Source organism: Rousettus aegyptiacus, unplaced genomic scaffold (assembly GCF_014176215.1).
Source record: "Rousettus aegyptiacus isolate mRouAeg1 unplaced genomic scaffold, mRouAeg1.p scaffold_m13_p_3, whole genome shotgun sequence".
Lineage (NCBI taxonomy): Eukaryota > Metazoa > Chordata > Mammalia > Chiroptera > Pteropodidae > Rousettus > Rousettus aegyptiacus.
In genome coordinates, this window is record NW_023416306.1 from 116,230,220 (window position 1) to 116,248,644 (window position 18,425).

The following is an 18,425-nucleotide window of genomic DNA, read 5'->3' on the forward strand; positions in this document are numbered from 1 at the left end:
GTTGGTTTTGAATCCAGATTCCACCACTTGCTAGCTATGTACTCTTTCTAACTTATTTAATATCAGCCTTGATTTCCTCTAAAATGAAGATAACAGTACCTACTTTATGGATTCTTGGGAAGATTAAATGAGCTAATACATGAAGAACAATCAGTTCCTAGTATGTAATAAGTGAAAGTCATTGCTATTATTAGATATAACCAAAGTTACAAAGATGACTTTGAGAACTATCAGTTTCCTTTCTAAGCTACTCCTTTTATTTCTTCAGGCACTAAATTCCAAAAATAAAAAATAAAAAATGAATTGAATATAGTGAAACTTAGTTAAAGAGGCCTTTCTGGATCCCCTGAAATTTTACTATGTGGATCATGGTAAAGTTTTAAGGATTCAAGAAGAAGAAAGCTAGCTTGGTTAAAATACAGAGCAGCGAAACTTCATTTGTAACAAGAGAAATGCAGACTAAAACTTCTGAGTTACCATTTTTCACCTATCTGGTATAAATGCAAAAGTTTGTCAGTGCTCTTCATGAGGCTGTAAAGAAACTAGTATGCTTATTATTGCTGATGGCAATGCGAAAGTCAATCATATGGCTACTACAAGGGAGACTTGGGGAATATTTAGCTTAATGGCATAAGGATTCACTTTTATGACTCAGCAATTCCACGTCTAGGAAAATATTGCTGAGCTATATCAGCAAAAATAAGAGAAAAGATGTATGCACATGGCTATTCATAGCGGGACTATTTGTGATAGCAAAAGACAGAAAATGACTAAATGTGCCTGATAATATAATAAAAGTGACTGATAATATTTTATAACATAATAAAATATAATAACATAGTAGAGCACTATGCAGTTGCAAAAAAAAAAAAAAGAATGAGGAATATCTCTATATACTGACATAGAGTGAACTCCAGGATTTACTGCAAAGTTAAAAAACAGAGCCAGACAAGTGTGTAAGATATGTTACTGACTATGTAAGAAAGGGGTAGGGGTTAATATATATATAACTAAAAAGCATTGTTACTTATAGTGGGAGAAAGGCAACTGAGTGAAACAGGGTAGAAGCTGGACTTGTAAATCTCATTTTGTAAATTTGACTTTGGAACTATGTAAATATATAATTATAAAACAAAATTAAAATAAAGGATCCCTAAAATTGAAAGTAAAATGAAAGAAATTACTGTATATCAAACTAGTGGCCTAATCTAACTGAGAGGAATTATTTTAAGTGACTTTAAAAGTCAGTAACTTTGACTGACTATTCCTAGTGGAACATTCCCTATGAACAACACAGTGCCCCACCTTCCCAAAATCTTACTGTTTTCAGAACTCTTATTATTGGTGTTAGTATTCATATTATTATTCTGAGACTGTGAGTGTACTGTGGGATAAAGCAAATGAGTAATTATGTCAGTGTAGTTAAGGTAGCAGTATATGTTATGGGAGATGGTATACGCAGATGAAAAACTTCAATGAGGCTAAGTAAAAACTCTGTGGTCCTGAATTTGAATTAAAAGTGTCCAAATTTAACAAAAAGTGGGGGGGGGGGCAGGGGGAGGATCTACGATCAATGACCAACTCCAAAGCAATGAGCACCAAGATTAGCATCTCTAAAAGGCATTTCATGCTAAAAGGAACCAGAAATCCTTGAAGAAATGGCTGATGGCACATTTAGGGTAGGAAGTGTTCTAAAATAATCCTAGAGCTTCTTGATATTTCAGAAACAAAGAAAGATATCAAAGATTACTGGAGCTGAGTCAAAAGTCAACGGCCAAAGTTGGAATGGTTTGGCTGTCAATAATTATACTAATGCTCTTCCACCACCATTTTAAATCCAGTGCCATACAACGTTCTACTGTCGCTTCTGACAAAACTCATGTACATGTCAGCTTTCCTCCTCCAATAACTCCACCATTAGGGAGGACAAGATGAGTACAGCAACATAGAGGAATTTGCAGTGGGATCCAAGATTAATGCCAGCAAGAATCAGCAGGATTAAGGTAAATGTTTATTGGAGGCTTGAGCTGGAACACAAGCAAGAAAGAGTTGACTGAATATCTGTCTCAATTTGGGGAAGTTGTAGGCTGAACAATTGAAACATCCAATCACTGAAAGATCAAGAAGAATAAGATTTGTGCTTTTCATGATGTTGCTAGTATTGATAAGGTTTTGGAACTGAAAGAACATGAGCTAGATGGCAAATTGATAGACCCCAAACAGGCTAAAATTTTAGGAGGGAAGGAACCCAAAAAAAGTTTTTTTTGGCATGGATTGAACCCAAATACTTTTGAAAACAAAGAATATTTTGGAGACTTTGGCATGATTGAAAATTTTGAACTTCCTATGGATACAAATACAAATAAAAGAAGAGGATTTTGCTTTACCACATATACAGAGAAAGAACCAGTAGAGAAATTGTTAGAAAGCAGATATTAGCAAATTGGTTCTAGGAAGTGTGAAATCAAAGTTGCACAACCAAAAGAGGTGGATAGGCAGCAATAGTAACGACAAAAAAGGAGAAAGAGGTGCTGCAGCTGGTGGACGAGGTGGTACTAGTATTGTGGTCCAGGCTAACAGAGCACTTATGCAAGGCACCTCCAGGGGATGGAAATCACCAAAACAGTTACCAGCCGTTCTAAAGAAGGACCATGGAGGAAAATGGAGGAGATTGCTACAGTAACCCATCTTGCAGGACAACACTGAAGATTGGTATTTTGTTGATCTAAAATCACTATTTTGTAAGACTTCCTAGTGTACAAGACACAACTGTGTCTAACTGTATATAGCCACCAATTAGTTTTTGTTCTAACTTTGTTTTTTGCTGTTACGAGTTGTGGATTTGTGTTTATACAAATTTTCTTTGTATGATTTAAACCTCAGATAAAGGTGTCCACGACCATGCCTCCCTGAACAAGCCCGATCCTGTCTGATCTCGGAAGCTAAGCAGGGTCGGGCCTGGTTAGTACTTGGAAGGGAGACCACCTAGAAAGACCAGATGCTGTAGGTGCAAAAAATAAAAAATAAAAAATAAATAATGGGTTGAAAGCTGATAAGGACCTTGCAATCTGTGAGGTCAACCAAGGGTTGCTTCACCTACAAAAAAATAAAAATAAACCTCAAATAAAAATAAAAATAAACCTCAAATAAATGCTTCCATATGTGAAAAAAAAAGTAATTACAATGGATTGAAGCAAATCAAATAAAGTTGTCCTTCAGTGTTTGTGAGGGATTGGTTCCAGGCCCCTTGTGGATATCAAAATTTGAGGATGCTCAAGTCCTTTATGTAAAATGGCATAGTATTTGCATATAAGCTATGCACATCCTCCCTCACATACTCCATATACTTTAAATAATCTCTAGATCACTTGTACCTAATACAATGGAAATGCTATGTAAATAGTTTATACTGTATTGTTTAGAGACTAATGACAAGGAAAAAAAGTCTGTACATGTTCACTACAGACACAACCATTTGTAGGCCTAACTACATAGTACATATGCCAGCAACAACATACTTTTGTAAAAATTTTTGATCTGTGGGTAGTTGACTCCATGGATATGGAACCAGCAGATATGAAGAGCCAAATGTATGCATAAATCCATGAGTTTATAATAATATTAAAAACAACAACTCATTAAGCACCTTTGGAAAGTTCTAAGGAACCAATTTATTTTGAAAACTGATACTTGAAATCATCAAGCATTTGTTTGTGAACTGAACCTCAGGGTAATCAAATAGTTGATGAGAAAAAGTTATTATTTAGAGAAGTATTTCAACTCATAAATAATAAAATTAGAGTATCATTGCAACCCTATGATATTGTGATTAATGATAAGAAATATATATATGGTCTTCATCCCTGTTTCTGACACAGTTTGTTTTCATGTTTCCGCATCTTGGCTAATTGTGAATAATGCTGCAATGAACATGGGGGTGCGGATGTATTTTTAAGATAGTGATTTTATTTCCTTTAGATAAATACCCAGAAATGGAATTGCTGAATCATAAGGTAGTTCTATTTTTTTGAAGACCTCCATACTGTTTTCCCTAGTACAGTGATTATTTTCACTGCAAAGCAGTGAGTAGAAAGCCTTTCAGAAAAGTAGGTTTCCAGGTGAACTTGAATGGTAAACCAGCCATCTCAATACTTTAGGGGAGGGTACTTTCAAATAGATGAGAGAGAGGAGACTGGATAAGTAAACTTCCATCAGAAGATGCCTAATATAGCTCATTACCTCTATTACTACTACTGGAGTATTAAAATAGCCTCCTGACTTGTCTCTGGGTTTATATCCTTCCCCATTCCTGAGACTAGTCTCAAAACAGCAGCCAGAGTAATCTTCTAAAAATATAAATTGTATCATTTTATTCTTTTCCTTAATACTTTCCAATAGTTTTCCAGCTCACCTGGAATAAAATCCAAAGACTTTACTGCAGTCTTAATTCTACCTTTCTATGACTTCTGTCACTTCGTTGTACCCCTGCTGGCTTTCTTGCTGTTCCTCTAACATTCCAGGCTACTTCCTTTACAATGGTCTGTTCCCTGTGTCTGGAATTGTCCTTTTTCTAGATAACAGCATGACTTTTACATCTTTCAGATTTTTTTCAAGTGTCACATTCTCTGTGAGACCTTTCCTGGCCATATCATTTAAAATTTCAACACCCTCTCTACTCGCTTCCCATCTTCTTTTATACTTTATCTTTTCTCCTTAGCTAATCTGATATATTTACTTAAATCGTTTTATTTGCTGTCAGTCTCTCTTGCCAAGCTCCATGAGGTCAGAGATTGCCTGTTTAACTCAAACTCAAATCTTTGTCCCTTGTGCTTAGAACAAAGCCTGTCATAATAGGCACTTATTTAGGAAATATTGCTAAATAAATGAACACCTGCATGGCCCCCTCCCTCACTTTCTTGTCTCTTGTCAAGTGCCACCTTCTCAGTGAGGTCTTTCTCGAAGATCCTATATAAGACAGCATCTTTCCCCTTACATACACACAGAGACCATTTCCGTATCTTCTTACTCTGCTTTAAAAAATTGTACTTAGCACCGTTTGACATAGTATACATTTATGTATTTATTGTCTCTTTTTCTTCCCTGGAGATTTCTATTTCCACAAGGCAGAGACCTCTGAATTCTCAACGCTTTAGAAAAGCACTTGGTAAGTACTCAACAGTTATTTTTTGGATGAATTAATGAACCAATTCTGGCCAAAAGCATTCCCTCCGTCACCAAAACACTGCCAGGGTGGCCATGAGGTTCCAGCACAATCGAGAACTCACTAGTGAATACGCTAAACTCCTTCTTCACACTCCAAGTGCCTCTTCAAAGAATGACATTGTTCTTTGCTGGGAACTGCAAAAACGGCAGTGTTCCCCATTTCATTTCTGCCCCTGTAACTTAACCACAAAATTGACAGCTCAGGGAAACGCAACAAATAAAAATATCTAGCAAATTACTTTGTAAACTGTCTGTTATTGACCGAAGTTTAACGGATTTACTCGACTCTACAAGTGCTGTCAGCCAGTCTGAGAACAAAAGATAGCTCGCAGGAGAAGGGTCCCGGCCGCACCCGCCGGACGAGGCGGGGCTCTGCCCTCCACCGCTCCCGGGACTCAGGATTGGTGGAGGCTAAGCCGGCATCGCCCGCCTACAGCGCGCGTTTGGGCGAGGCCCTCTCGAGAAAGCGGGGAGGGGCGGGGCGGGGAGGGGCGGGGCAGCACGGGCGTCCTCCCGCCCTTCGAGCTCAGGATTGGCTGAGTTTCAGCAGGCACCGCCCCGGTCGAGGCCAGTGCGCGCATGGGCGGGGCCATCACGAGAGGCGCGTGGGGCGGGAGGAGCTGGGCTGCGGCTGGCGCTAAGCTTGTGGCTGGGGCTGGTGATGCTGCGGCTGGGCGGACCCGCCGGGCTTGGGCTGAGGCCGAGGGATGGCGAACGTGCGGGTGGCTGTGAGGGTTCGGCCTCTCAGCAAAAGGTGAGTCTGGGCAAGAGGGGGCGCCTGAGACGTCAAGTAACTGAGAGGAGGGTAAGGTCCCCGCCTGCCCCACAAGTGATTCCGACGTGCGGAAATCAGACACAAAGTGGCCCAGCGGGTCAGGGTCCGGAAACCATAAAGGCCGGGCAGGTCGAGGCCTCGGGTCGAGATTTCGCGTCGTGCCATGAGGGATAGTGGTTCCTGGATGTCCTCTGGGGTTGGCTGCCCTGTGCCCGCGTCTTCAGAGTCCTGCCAGCAGGAGTTTTAGGGGACCGCCGCTCAAGACTTGATGCATGGGTTGGGTCTTTCTCACTCCGTGCGTGGAGGAGGTATAGGAAAGTATCTTTACGCGGGGAGAAGGATTGTCAGTCTCCTCTTCTCTCTTCTTGGTGGCTCTGGAGTGCCTGTGAGGACTGAGGCTGAATTGTGGGCACACATGGGTTTCTTTGTCAAGATTGTGGGGAAAGGCAAATTGGAAGGCGTTAGAGGGAAACAGCCGCAGCGAGTTCTTGGCTTTATTCTATGTTCGACAGCAGAACTGTGAAGTAGGGGAAGTTATTTTAACCCTTTTCCTCAACATTGTCAGTGCCCAGTTCCTCACGAGGGAATCTGATTCTGCACCTCTCAGCTCTTGAGGCATCTATTGTCCAGCCACCTTTTTTTTCGTCCTCTTTTCATTGATTTTCCACTCCAAGGTTAGAAAGTCAGGGAGGGCTTCACAGAAGAGTTGGTGTTTGAACTGTTTGTAAAAGATCTGTTAGATTTTGTGACAGGTGGAGAAGGTATAAAAAGCACTGTGAAGTAAAACACAGGAAAGGACTTAGACTGTTAGATAAGTTTTGGTTGTTTGGGGAGAGGGTATGTGGAGGAGAGAGGTGAGTGATAGGTGATAGAGCTGTGGAGAGTGTGGTTTGGGACCAGTTGCAACATATTGGAATTATTTGGGAAATTAAAAGTTTTCCAGGACATAAGAGGCTTGAAAATTGGGCAGAAGGTTCAAAAAAGGCATTGCCTCTCATAATAAAATTTGGTGCTAGCAGGGATTATGTGGCTTTGAAAAGTCATGCAATTGACAATAATGAGGAGAGGAATGAGATGGGAGAAAGAAACAAAAACAGAAAAGAAAGTAGGAAAAAGGCAAAAGAGGGACAATGAAGAAAGAAGGAAAGAAGCATGTGCCTGGACTGCTGTGTTTAGATTGGTAAATGGCTTATGACCTCTGGCTTCTGTATTGCTAGATGTGGCTCGGGTTGGGGTTTTTTTCATAGGTGCAGCTGCTACGCTGAGGTAGCCTCTGGCAGATTGTCATTTTGCAAAACCTTTTTTAAGGGTTCTCGGGATAACGTTGACCACTTCTCATGGTAACCTCTCGGTTTCTTGGGAGCTAGGAATTTATAATAGCAAGGATTAGATTAAGAAAATTCTGTTGAAGTTGAGTTGTTATTTGCAGCCACAGTAGAGAAAAACATCTCATTAAACAAAAGTGAGTGGGAAAGAAGGGCGCAAAGCTTATTTACTTTTAGCTCTGATTAAGAGTCTTGGGCAGCAAACAGAATGCCAAGACTGCAGATATCCAGGTGTGCAGGCTGAAGATTCAGGAGCATAGATTTAGGAAGACACAGAAACCCAGTGTGACCCCAGTTAAGAAGTTGAGATCACTCCCCTCTTCTCACAGAATCCTGCAGAGATGCAGGTTAATTCCTAGCATCTTTGCTTATCTCAGTGTAAGGTATCTGCTGATTATATATTTTGTTCTAACCTTCAATTAACTCATTGGCATGGGCTCAGTTCACAAAGTCGTTGGATCTGATTGATGCTGTACTTGAGACAAAATCTTAGCATCTGGTCTAAGCTTACATTTTTCTGTTTTCCCAGGTGAGAAAATGGCCTTGTTTAAGGTCTAAACATAGCTAGAACCAAGATTCGATTTACCAGACTAAGCTATTCCTTTCTGAGGATATAGAAAAGTTGCACTTCTTTCTCAGTAGAACTAGAACTGATCATCCATCAGTAAAATGGTAATATGAGAAATGATTTTTACGCCCTCGCCTCTACTTCATAGTTGTTTTCCTTAGTCAAGTCTGTATCTCATTATGAGGTGCTGCTCCTTGTCTATCCAAAATCATTCATCATTGAGAGAACATGTTCTGCCAATACTGTAGGTCCTGGAACACTCTCCACTGCCCTGTCATAAGTTCTTTTTCATATACTATATTCCTTTTCTGTGCTTTAAAAAAAATTCTGTAAAATAGAATAACTATTCAGTGTTTTTTTTTGTTGGTGTTCTTTGTTTTTAAAAAACTAAATGAAAGAATACATTATAATACTTAGAACAGAGCCTGGCTCATTTTGAGTGTTCAGTGAAGTTTTGGCTATATTAATTTTTAACAACTATTTTTATCCCTCCTTATATTAAACTTTTTAAAAAAAAAGTTTTACAAATGAATAGATAAGTGGTAATGGCTTGGTTATTCCTCCTCTAGGAGAATGATTCTCAAATTATAGAATACATACAGTCCACCTGGGGAGCTTGTTAAACTGCAACTTGTTAACAAGAATTTGAAGTGACTAGCCCCACCATTCCCTATAATTCTGATGAAGGTGGCCTGTGGATTACACTTTGAGAAATATTGTCCTGGGATAAACATGTAACTGAAGATTTATCCCTGTGCAAAACCTTTAACCCTAAGGAATGAATGACTGTTGGTGGAATTCAGGACCTGGAGGCGAGTGGTAGTAGCTCCACTCTGCCATGTGTTAGGCTTCTTAGTAGACCTTCATTGAGCTCTGTGCTGTCAGCTCTCCAATTGAGGTTGGTGCCTTTTTTATTCTGCTATACTTTAGTTCACTCTTATTTTGTTCTAGGATATTTTGGAACCACTAGTTTACCAATAGCAAAGGGAGGAGCAGCATCTCACCCTCCTATAGTGTTATATCTTTCTGTCAAGAGGTAAAGTTCAGGACACTTTTTTTTTTTTTTTGGCTTCTCTAAGCCAAAGAGTACTAGATGAATCCTCAAGAAAAGGCAAACTTAAAATTAGGTAACAGATTTGGAAAAGTTATAGCATAATTTTTTTTCTTTTCTTTATTGTCCGAAGTTATTATATATAATCTGTGTATTATTTTTAGAGTGGGTAGAGGGATAATAAAACCTACTTTAACAATCAGAAAGAAAAAAATATCTTGTAAAATGTTAACACCAAAGATGAAGGATTTTCTTTAGGAGAGCTGAGGGCTGGGGTGGGGCGGGGAGCAGTTAATGATTCTGGGAGATGAAGAATATCTCTGCTGTCATAAATACTATCTAGTATGAAATACAAAAGAAAGCATCAGAGCCTTGAAGAAATTTAGTATTATTTTTATTTAATTAAATTAATTATAATTATTATTTTAGGGAAGGCAACCAACCGTTGGTTGACCTCACAGATTGCAAGGACCTTGTCCACTTACAATCCCTTATTTTTTTTATTTTTTATGCCTACAACACTTAGTCTTCCTAGGTGGTCTCCCATCCAAGTACATTGAGGAAATTTAAATAACAGAAGTGTCATTACTGGGAGAGAGAAATTAGAAAAATTCTATCCAGGGCTTTATTTCAGACTCACTGACAGGTTTAGAAAAATAATCTTAAATCTAAAAGACACCGCCATCCCCAACTCAACCCCACCCTCACCACTTCCTCCAGTCCTCAAGGTCACATCCTGGGAACTACAAGGAAGGATAAAATGAGACAATGTATTTTCTCAACTTTTGAATGGCAAGCTAGGAATAATTTATTTTAATTTAGTCAATGACTTTCCTTGTAGTAGGGGAAGTGCTAATGAATTTCTCATCGGTTAACATTTTTTCTGTGAGCACTTTAGCTAAAGCTCTTTATGGTATGAGAAAGGATTTTATATCTAGAATGGAATATATCCCATTTATTTTAGGCTTCATGTATGTGGACCACTTTGATTTAGGGGTTGGTTAGTTGTTAACAGTTTTGTTACAAACCTGCAACATAGGAAGATTCTTAAGGATCTTGGCTCTCATTCCGATAAAAGAAAAGGATTTGGGAAATACGGTCTCAGGTTCTCAACAGAGAGAACTCATTACTATCTGTGTCCAGAGAAAATGGGAGGTGATGCCATGTTGTGTGTTGAGCCAAGGATACTCTTCAGGGTTTCCAAGCCTGATGTCTAAGGTATATGGCTTTGTGGTCAGACAAATCTGGGTTTAAATCCAGCTCTATCACTGCTAGCTGTGTGACTTTGAACAAGTTATATGATTTTTCTCAGCTTTAGTCTTCCATCTGTAAAAATAAAGATATGTTAGGAAGCTATGTCAGGATGGCGTTAGGAGGATTGTATAAGATGAAGTACAATATGTAGTGTACCTAAAACAGTATTTAGCATATAGAGGGTGCTCAATAATGTGACCCTTAGCTATTCCAGAGCCAAATTCTAACAATCCAGAGAAGCACGTGCCAACTAGAGGACTGATTGCTTTAATGCTTACAGCCATTTATGGAGACAGATACCCTAGTTATAGAGATAGCAGTAGGGAAATGTGTTGTCCCAATAGTGCTGGTCTCAGCTTCTCTTTTCTTAATTAAGAGAAAAAAAGCAAGGTTTCTTCTCATGGATTTGGATCTTGTTTCTAGGGAGATTAAAGAAGGAGGAAGAATTATTGTGGAAGTTGATGGCAAAGTGGCAAAAATCAGGAATTTAAAGGTAAGCCTGAAATTGTTTTCCTTTTCCTCTCCACTGAGCATCTAGTATTATTAGAGGGGCTTCTGGGAGTGCACTTGTGGATGTGAACATGTTTAGAGAGGGGGACTGGAAGAGCTTTGACCAACTACAAAACAAATATAAAATTAAAGCAGGAAAGAAGTACAAGGGTGATTCCTGCAGCTCTAAGTTCTATCAAATAGGGTACAGCTGTTTTGAAAACTTGTCAGTAGCTGCTTTGAAAGTAAACACAGGGATGTTATGGGGGGGTCATGGCTAGCTTAAATCATGTTTGGGACAATCTACATGTATACTTCACTAATCCGACCACCAGTTAGACTTTGCCCGATCCTCTCATTTGGTATTACTTAGTCTAGAGGCATTACTGGGGATTTGAATATGTATCTGCTAATGCAAGATTTTGGCTGTAGTGAGGACCAAGTAAGAAACTTCAGATCCCAGAAGGGAGTTGATCACTCCTCTGAGTCTTGCTACAAATTCTCTTTCACAGATATGATGACTGATCTTTGAGCCACAATTGGAAAAACTCTGGGAACTTCCTCTCCTACACCTCACTCCCTCCTAGAGCTGATTTCCTAGAGCTGCAGGAATCACCCTTGTACTTCTTTCCTGCTTTAATTTTATATTTGTTTCTTCCTTACCAGGCTAGCGGAAGTAGAAGGGCTTCTTCCTTTCTGGTCCTTGGAGAGTGGAAGGAAACAGGGAAGCTGGTCACGTGACTGCTGCTATAGTCAGCTTGCAGGTGGTACTCAGCATTCCTGAGAGCTGAGGAAGCTGAATGGCTGGAGTTAGGGTTATCTGGACCCCAGGCCTCCTAGCCATACCCACTCCCATGTTGCTCCTGTGATGTGATCTGTTTCCTTTTGTCAGTAGCTCTCTGCTAAAAGAGAACAGGATGTGCCAAACTTTCAACAGGAGCTCCCTGGGGACAAAAGTCTTTTTATTCTCTGCTGTCTCTTATTTATATCTCTGTTGCCTAATCACTTCAGCTGCTTTGTTTTGAGAACTCATTTTTGCTTAAGACTAATCCCTGGCCAACATCAAACTTTAATCTTCCCCCTGCACACTTGTTGGCTGCTTACTTCGCTGAGGTCAGTTATCCACTAAGAATCTCTTAGTCATTCTGACAGCCTCATTCTACTGTTGTAGTTTATGGTGCCTAATGCTAGGGGTTGTTTCTCCCTGTCCAGAATCTAAATTTTAATTTAGTAAGACAGACATTTCCGTAAATAATGCCATTCTCCCCAGTAGAATACCTGGAGGTCACTGCAGTTCCCAGCTCTGGCTCTGCCCTCATCTACCTTGGACAGTTGGATTGGTCCTAGCTCTGCTGTCCAGCATACTTTCTGATTCACTGAGGAGAGATACCCAGGGACCTCCATGAAAGCCCTAGGTTGATAGAGCCTGTTAGGCCCAGGGACTGAATTACTCATGTATTTATATATCTTCTACAGAAATACTTAGAGAAGAAATGATAGTAATAAAAAGATGCCCAGCGAGGGAAAGGTTTTCTCTCCCAAGCTGTCCTATGCCTCATGTGGTTGGTTCATATATAGGCAGATATATAATAGTATATCTGCCTATATATGAGACTTCACTGTACCTAACAAGATGAGGACAGAGGTTACTTTTTTTCTTTTTCAAATATAAAGATTCTCATGACCAGTCTAGGTCTCTAACTACAGCAGAGAGGAATCAGATGCACTAACCAGATTCTGATGTTATAATAGAGAAGACATTGGCTCCTGTGTTTGATTTTAGGTGGACAGTCGATCAGATGGCTTTGGCAGCTCCCGGGAGAAGGTTGTGGCATTCGGCTTTGATTATTGCTACTGGTCAGTTAACCCAGAGGACCCCCAGTATGCATCTCAGGATGTGGTAATGTCATGTTTCTTTTACTCTTCTCAGTTTTTTCATAACTATATACTTATTGGGAAATTAGCATGGAATCTGGGCTCTGACTATTTATTACTTATAATAGTTTGGTCAGAAACTAATGGTGTTTGATCTGAGAAGTGGTAGTGAGAGGTATCAGTTGCAGAAATAGGAAGGACTGTTTGCTCAGGGAATGGGAGTTGGCTAGTATCCATTTAGGTTTGGGCCTCAGCATGATTCAGGTGGGTTCAAGTTAGTTCAAGTAGTGTTCTGTTCCTGTTAGACGAATGTACTCACCTGTGTTGTGTGCAACAGAAGGACCTAGGAATCCTAGAGGCTAGTATCTTCTTTGAGCCTTAGACTTGTGCTTCTAGGCTGAGTGTAAGGGGCTAGACAGCTAGTCTACCAGCCTGCAGTGTATATATGAAATAAATTCTATTGATCTAATGAAGCTTTAGAGGATTAGCCAAAGCTTCGCTAGCTAAGGCTGTTGGTTACCTTTCCTGTGTCTGGTAGTGCTGCCTAGCTCTCTCACAAGTTTCTGAGGGAGCAGGCCTGGCCAGGTGGGCCTATAGGACTTCTCTCTGTTTCTATGTTGCAGTATCATTGTTCTGGTTTGTGCTGTTAAAGGCCATGTATTCAGTCCTCGTGATGGCTAGCAAGCCTTGCCTCATTCAGTTCTATGACCATGGACAATAGCCCTCACCACAGCAGCTAGCAGGTACTCTCTGTGAAAGTCCATCCTTAAAATTAGAAAAATCCTTTATTTAGCTTTCATGGATCAGCATCATATTTACATATATAAGAAAACACTGTTGGAATAGTAGTCCTAAGGAAATGGCATTGGAAATGGAAATATTTTGGGAAGAATCCCAGACAACCATTGCCTGTCAGTCTATACCTTTGAATAGAAAGCCAAAGTGTGTTTTCAAGGTATTCTGGTCTTTTGTAAAACTTTTTCCAATGTGCCAAAGGAATAATGTTATTAAGAGTGAGTGTCTTGGACAGTCTTGATTTTCTGTTGATGCAGACTCCTGAAGATGACTGTATAGTTCTAAACCATGGATGTGTAATTCTGCCATTGTTCTTGTCTGAGGAGAACATGTAGAAGTAAGACCCTAGACCACTGTGGAATTTGTTGTCTCAAGTGGGCCCTTCTTTTATGATAATGGACATCCTACCTTTGTAGTCACAATGCTGTTGTTGTAAGTGCTCAGCAGAAAAAGTCAGCATGTGCATTACCTGGCCCCTACCAAGTCTTCTCTGTCCTTTGGAATATGAAGGCACTGGCAGGTTCAGTCTTGCTTATGCCCTTTGATTTTTATCCCAGCACTCAAGTGTGTATGAGGTATCTTGTTACTGGTGTTTGTAATTGTTCCATTGAGATCCTCCAAGAAGAGCAAGGAAAGAAACTGAATCTCAAATAAGAGAATGGGATTCCTACAGCACTTCACAGTTGTGACTGTATTTGTGGTATAGAAGTCAGTGGTCTATTAGTAGAAAGTGGGCATACTGCTGGCTGTTTCAGTCTTCTCTGGCAATAGCATACCAGGGGCTGTCCCTTACCTAAGAAAAATGAACTATTTTTTATTATTTTATTTTACTTTTTATATGTTTAGGCATGGCAACCATTGGTTGACCTCACAGATTGCAAGGACCTTGTTAGCTTACAATCCCTTATTTTTTATTTTTTTAATTTTTTATGCCTATAGCACCTTGTCTTTCTAGATAGTCTCCCATCCAAGTACTAATCAGGCCTGACCCTGCTTAGCTCCTGACATCAGCTGGGATCGGGCTTGTTCAGGGTAGCATGGCCATAGACGAAAAATGAACTATTTTGTGTAACATTTGATAGATAATAAGCTGGGAAGTGTATGTAAATAAAACAAAATTACATGTTTCCATCCATCCATCCATCCATCCCTCCCTCCCTCCCTCCCAACAAGCCTGGGTATGATTTTGGTTTGAGCCTTACATTTTACATTTATGTAGCTTAAGGGAGTAAAAATAATCTAGTGGAAACCTAGGAGTCCATAGATGAGAGAAATTCATAAATATGATTCTTCTGTTGCCCAATTTGAAGTTCAATAGAAAGATCAAATAGGATTTGACAGGAAGCCTGTGGAGAGAGATAAAACCAGTGTCTCCTGAGGTTGATTCTGGTTTGTTTATTAATTGTCTGAGGCCCTCATTGGTCCCAAGGGAAGTCAGGATAGGAGAGAGAAGGAAAGGGACCTTTGTCGCAGGCTGGAGTAGAGCCAGAGTTTCCAGAATGGTGGTAGAACTCATATCCACATGATTTGGTCAGAGGGACTCATTAATTTAGAACAGAAATTGGAATGCAGACTTTAATCACTATGGCTCTGAGGTCACTGGGGTAGGAGAGGCAGATTGTCATAAAATCATAGGACTTGGTGTAGGAAAGAATTTAGAAGTCATTTAGTTCATCATTCCACAAAGTACAGTTATTCTCTCTACAGCATTTGTGATCATATTTAGGGGGTATAAAGAGAGGGGTCAATCTTGATTAAAATATTATTTATATACAGTAAAATGTATCTTTTTAGTGTACAGTTCTATGTGTTTTGAGAAACACAGTTGTGTAGCTTACATGACAATCAGTATATAAAACAATGCATCAGCCCCAAATCCCTTCATGTTCCTATGTAATCAAACTATTCTTACCCCCAACTCCTGGAAACTACTGCTCTGCTTTCTGTCTCTACAGTTTCATCTGTTCCAGAATACCATATAAATGTAATGAAACAATATGTAGCCTTATGAGTCTGGCTTCTTTCACTTAGCATGATGTAGTTGAGATTCACCTCTGTTGTTGTATCATATCTTATTCTGACCTTGATTCAGACTTATTTAAATCATCTTCTTGCCCAAAAGGAATCTCATGGCTTTGAAGCACTGATTCTAACTGCAAAGAGTGAGAAACCAAGTCCCTGGAGGATTGTGCTGCCTTCATCTCTGGGTCTCTTCCTGTTGTGAAGGAAGGACTGTCATCACCCACAGAAATATAGCACTGATTTCAGAATATCCAAATCTAGAAGGAAATTTCCCCCATTGGCCTTAAAGGAATTTTGAGCAACATTATAAGCCATTGCTTGATAGATGTTGAAAAGAATGTCACCTATTTGGTACTGGTGCTGCCTCATTGTAGTCACTTAGAATATGAGAGCTCAAAGGAAACTTAGTCATCTTGGCCATGGTTTCTAAACCTCAGCACTATTGACACTTTGGCTGGGTAATTCTTTGTTGTGAATGTCTGTCCTGTGCACTATAGGATGTTTAGCAGCATCCCTGGCTTTACCCGCTAGTTGCCAGTAGCAATCCCGGTTGTGACAGTCAAAATGTTTCCAGACACTACCCCTAATCTATGTCAACCCCATTTTGTTCCAGATACAACGGTGTGACTTATATGGGGGTTATACAGGTAGTTAATGCACAAGTGGGGCTAGACCTGTGCTTCCTATGGTGGGCTTTTCATTGCATTATACCTCCATCTTTATATTTTACAGCCTCAAAAGAGGTTCAAGATTAAAATTCCTTAGTGCGCTAGCCCTTCTCAGTCCTCTGTGGTGACACACTTGAGTAAATAGATCAGGTGTCAACAAACATAGGCCTCTAGAGAACAGGTTAGTTATTGCCAAGTTCTACTGAGAGGCAGCTTTATTTGTTAAATGTTGGTAAATTCTAAATGTTTATCTTTTCTTTTAATCATCTCCCAAAATCTGTTAAATCTACATTATTCACTCCATTTTGTAGAAAAGGAAACTGAGGCATAGAAAGATTACAAGACCTGCTCAGATCACTTGATCAGTAAGTGGTGGAGCAGGGATTCAAATCCAAGACAGTCCAACTCTAAATTGCATGCCATTTCCACAAAGTCTTGCTGACTCCCAAAGTTAAAAGAAAAAAATCCCATTTAGTCTACTAGTAATCTGGTCATCTCTTTATACATATTATCTGATTTGATCCCTTCAACAGCCTAAAAGGTAGATGTCATCCTTCTTTTATAGTTGAGAAAAGTTAGGCTTAGAGAGGTTACATGGGTCTGCCCAAAGTCAGAAATGAGTCTTACCTTTGACACAGGAATATTCAAATGCAGATTTCATATTCTTCACTGTACAACAGTATAAAAAGGAAAAAGGTATAGGGGGAAAAGGGTGGAAATTTGGGAAAAGGGGAAAGAGTGAAAGGGAAGGAGAGGGATAAAGAAAAGACTATATTGGATGGGGACTACAGGGGATCATACCACCTTCCATTACCCTGGGACCCTGGTGTCATCTACTTCCAGTTTTTAAGGCTGGTTGTTATTGGTCTAATTTGTGTTTTTAGTTTGTCAATATTTGGACTTGCTAAAATTTGTCTTCAAAATTGGTCTGCATTTTATCTGGCTTGAATTGATATTAAAGTTAATCTTCTCTAAAGTCAGACCTGGATTTGAATTCAGGCACAGCCACTTATTAGCTGGCTTACTTTGGACGAGTTATTTAACCTCTCTGAGTGCTATTTTCTTCAACTGGAGTTATTGTGAGGAGGAAATGAAATAATTGTGTAAAGTGCCCAGCCCAGGGATTGGCAACCAGGAGTCGAATAAGTGAGGTCACGAGTGCTGTGGCTTGGGTCTCTGTTTTGATTATCACTATCACAGTATGAGAGAAGCAAGGCCCATGCTTCTTTATAAGAGTGAAACTAGATTTGAAAATCTCTTCTTGGAATCTGGTTATGATCCCTTTGGTGGATCAGCATGCTCTACTTGGAAAATTAACTTCCCTCCCTACTTCCTGATCAGGAACATCTGTTGGAGTGGGCGTCCTCTGCTCAAGTGTATTGTGTTTGGGTGATTGTGTGTTTGTAAAACTTTCCATGAGGAGCATTAGCCTCAGCTTTACCCACCAACGACTGTAATTGGCTGTCAAAACAAGTGCAGACTGAGTCAACAGAAAGCAAGTCCAGGGACAAAAAGCTACCCAGCCCTCTCTGGAAAGCAATTGCTCCCATTCTCCTGGGAATATTTATTTTAAAATGGTCTGTTATTTGGCTTAAACACAATACCTAAAACACTGTAGCTTTTCCAGTTAAAAAAATCATGTGCATGAGCAAGACATTTCCTCCTTAAAACCACTGAATACAAAACCGAAATGATAGCAGCAGTGTGATTTGTGCTTGTTGTTTTAGTATTTGTTTAATCTCCATGTACACCGAATATCAAAACAGCACACAGAATATATCTGTTGTCTCCTTTCAAAGATGAGAGAGAGACACTAGAGACTGTGTGTGTGTGTGTGTGTGTGTGTGTTTGTTTGTTTCAAATTCTTGGACAAATATTTCCTCCAGTTCCAGACTTCAGCTTGAGGATGTCAAGAACTGGGAGGGGCTTCAGAGGAAACCCCCACAAAAGTATGATTAAAGGGCTGACTGCAGGAACCAAGAGGAAAGCCACTACTAGTGTAGCACACCTCATTGTATGCATTCTGCAGGGGATTATTTGATGAAGGACTGTTGGTGTAGAGATGGGAAGATAAGGAGGTGAGAATAAATCTTTGCAAGCACAGAACATGATGATTGTAGTAGTTTATGGAGTATTAGAACCAGCTAGTCTTTATTGTCATTAGGATAAAACAGGGGATTTAAAATTAAATTATAGAAGGTGGTATGTATTTAGGACATGAAGAGTAACTTATGCAGAATTTTGAATCCTGATATATGGTAGCTAAATAGTTTGACTTTAGAATTCCAGAACATTGATATTAGAAGAAATGCTATGGACTATTCATGACATTTATTTTAAAGATGAAGGCCTAGGGAGACAAAAATAACAGTTATAGAAT

At 39.7% G+C, this 18,425-nt stretch overlaps 1 protein-coding gene and 1 pseudogene across 4 annotated transcripts in view; both read left to right on the forward strand.

Annotated features, from left to right (window-relative positions):
* The first annotated feature begins 2,891 nt into the window (after window positions 1-2,891).
* On the forward strand, window positions 2,892-3,010 carry LOC118600548 (annotated as a pseudogene).
* A 2,826-nt stretch (window positions 3,011-5,836) lies between these two features.
* The window catches only part of STARD9 (StAR related lipid transfer domain containing 9), a 102,693-nt gene continuing 90,104 nt past the window's right edge, over window positions 5,837-18,425 (forward strand). For 3 of the 4 annotated variants that reach the window (XM_016144935.2, XM_016144938.2, XM_016144939.2), the window contains exons 1-3: window positions 5,837-5,977; window positions 10,620-10,689; window positions 12,469-12,585. In XM_016144935.2, the coding sequence (XP_016000421.2) occupies window positions 5,931-5,977; window positions 10,620-10,689; window positions 12,469-12,585 (234 nt within the window). In that variant the 5' untranslated portion in view covers window positions 5,837-5,930. The remainder of the gene's footprint in view (window positions 5,978-10,619; window positions 10,690-12,468; window positions 12,586-18,425) is intronic. The other variant, XM_016144936.2, reaches the window with a different exon arrangement.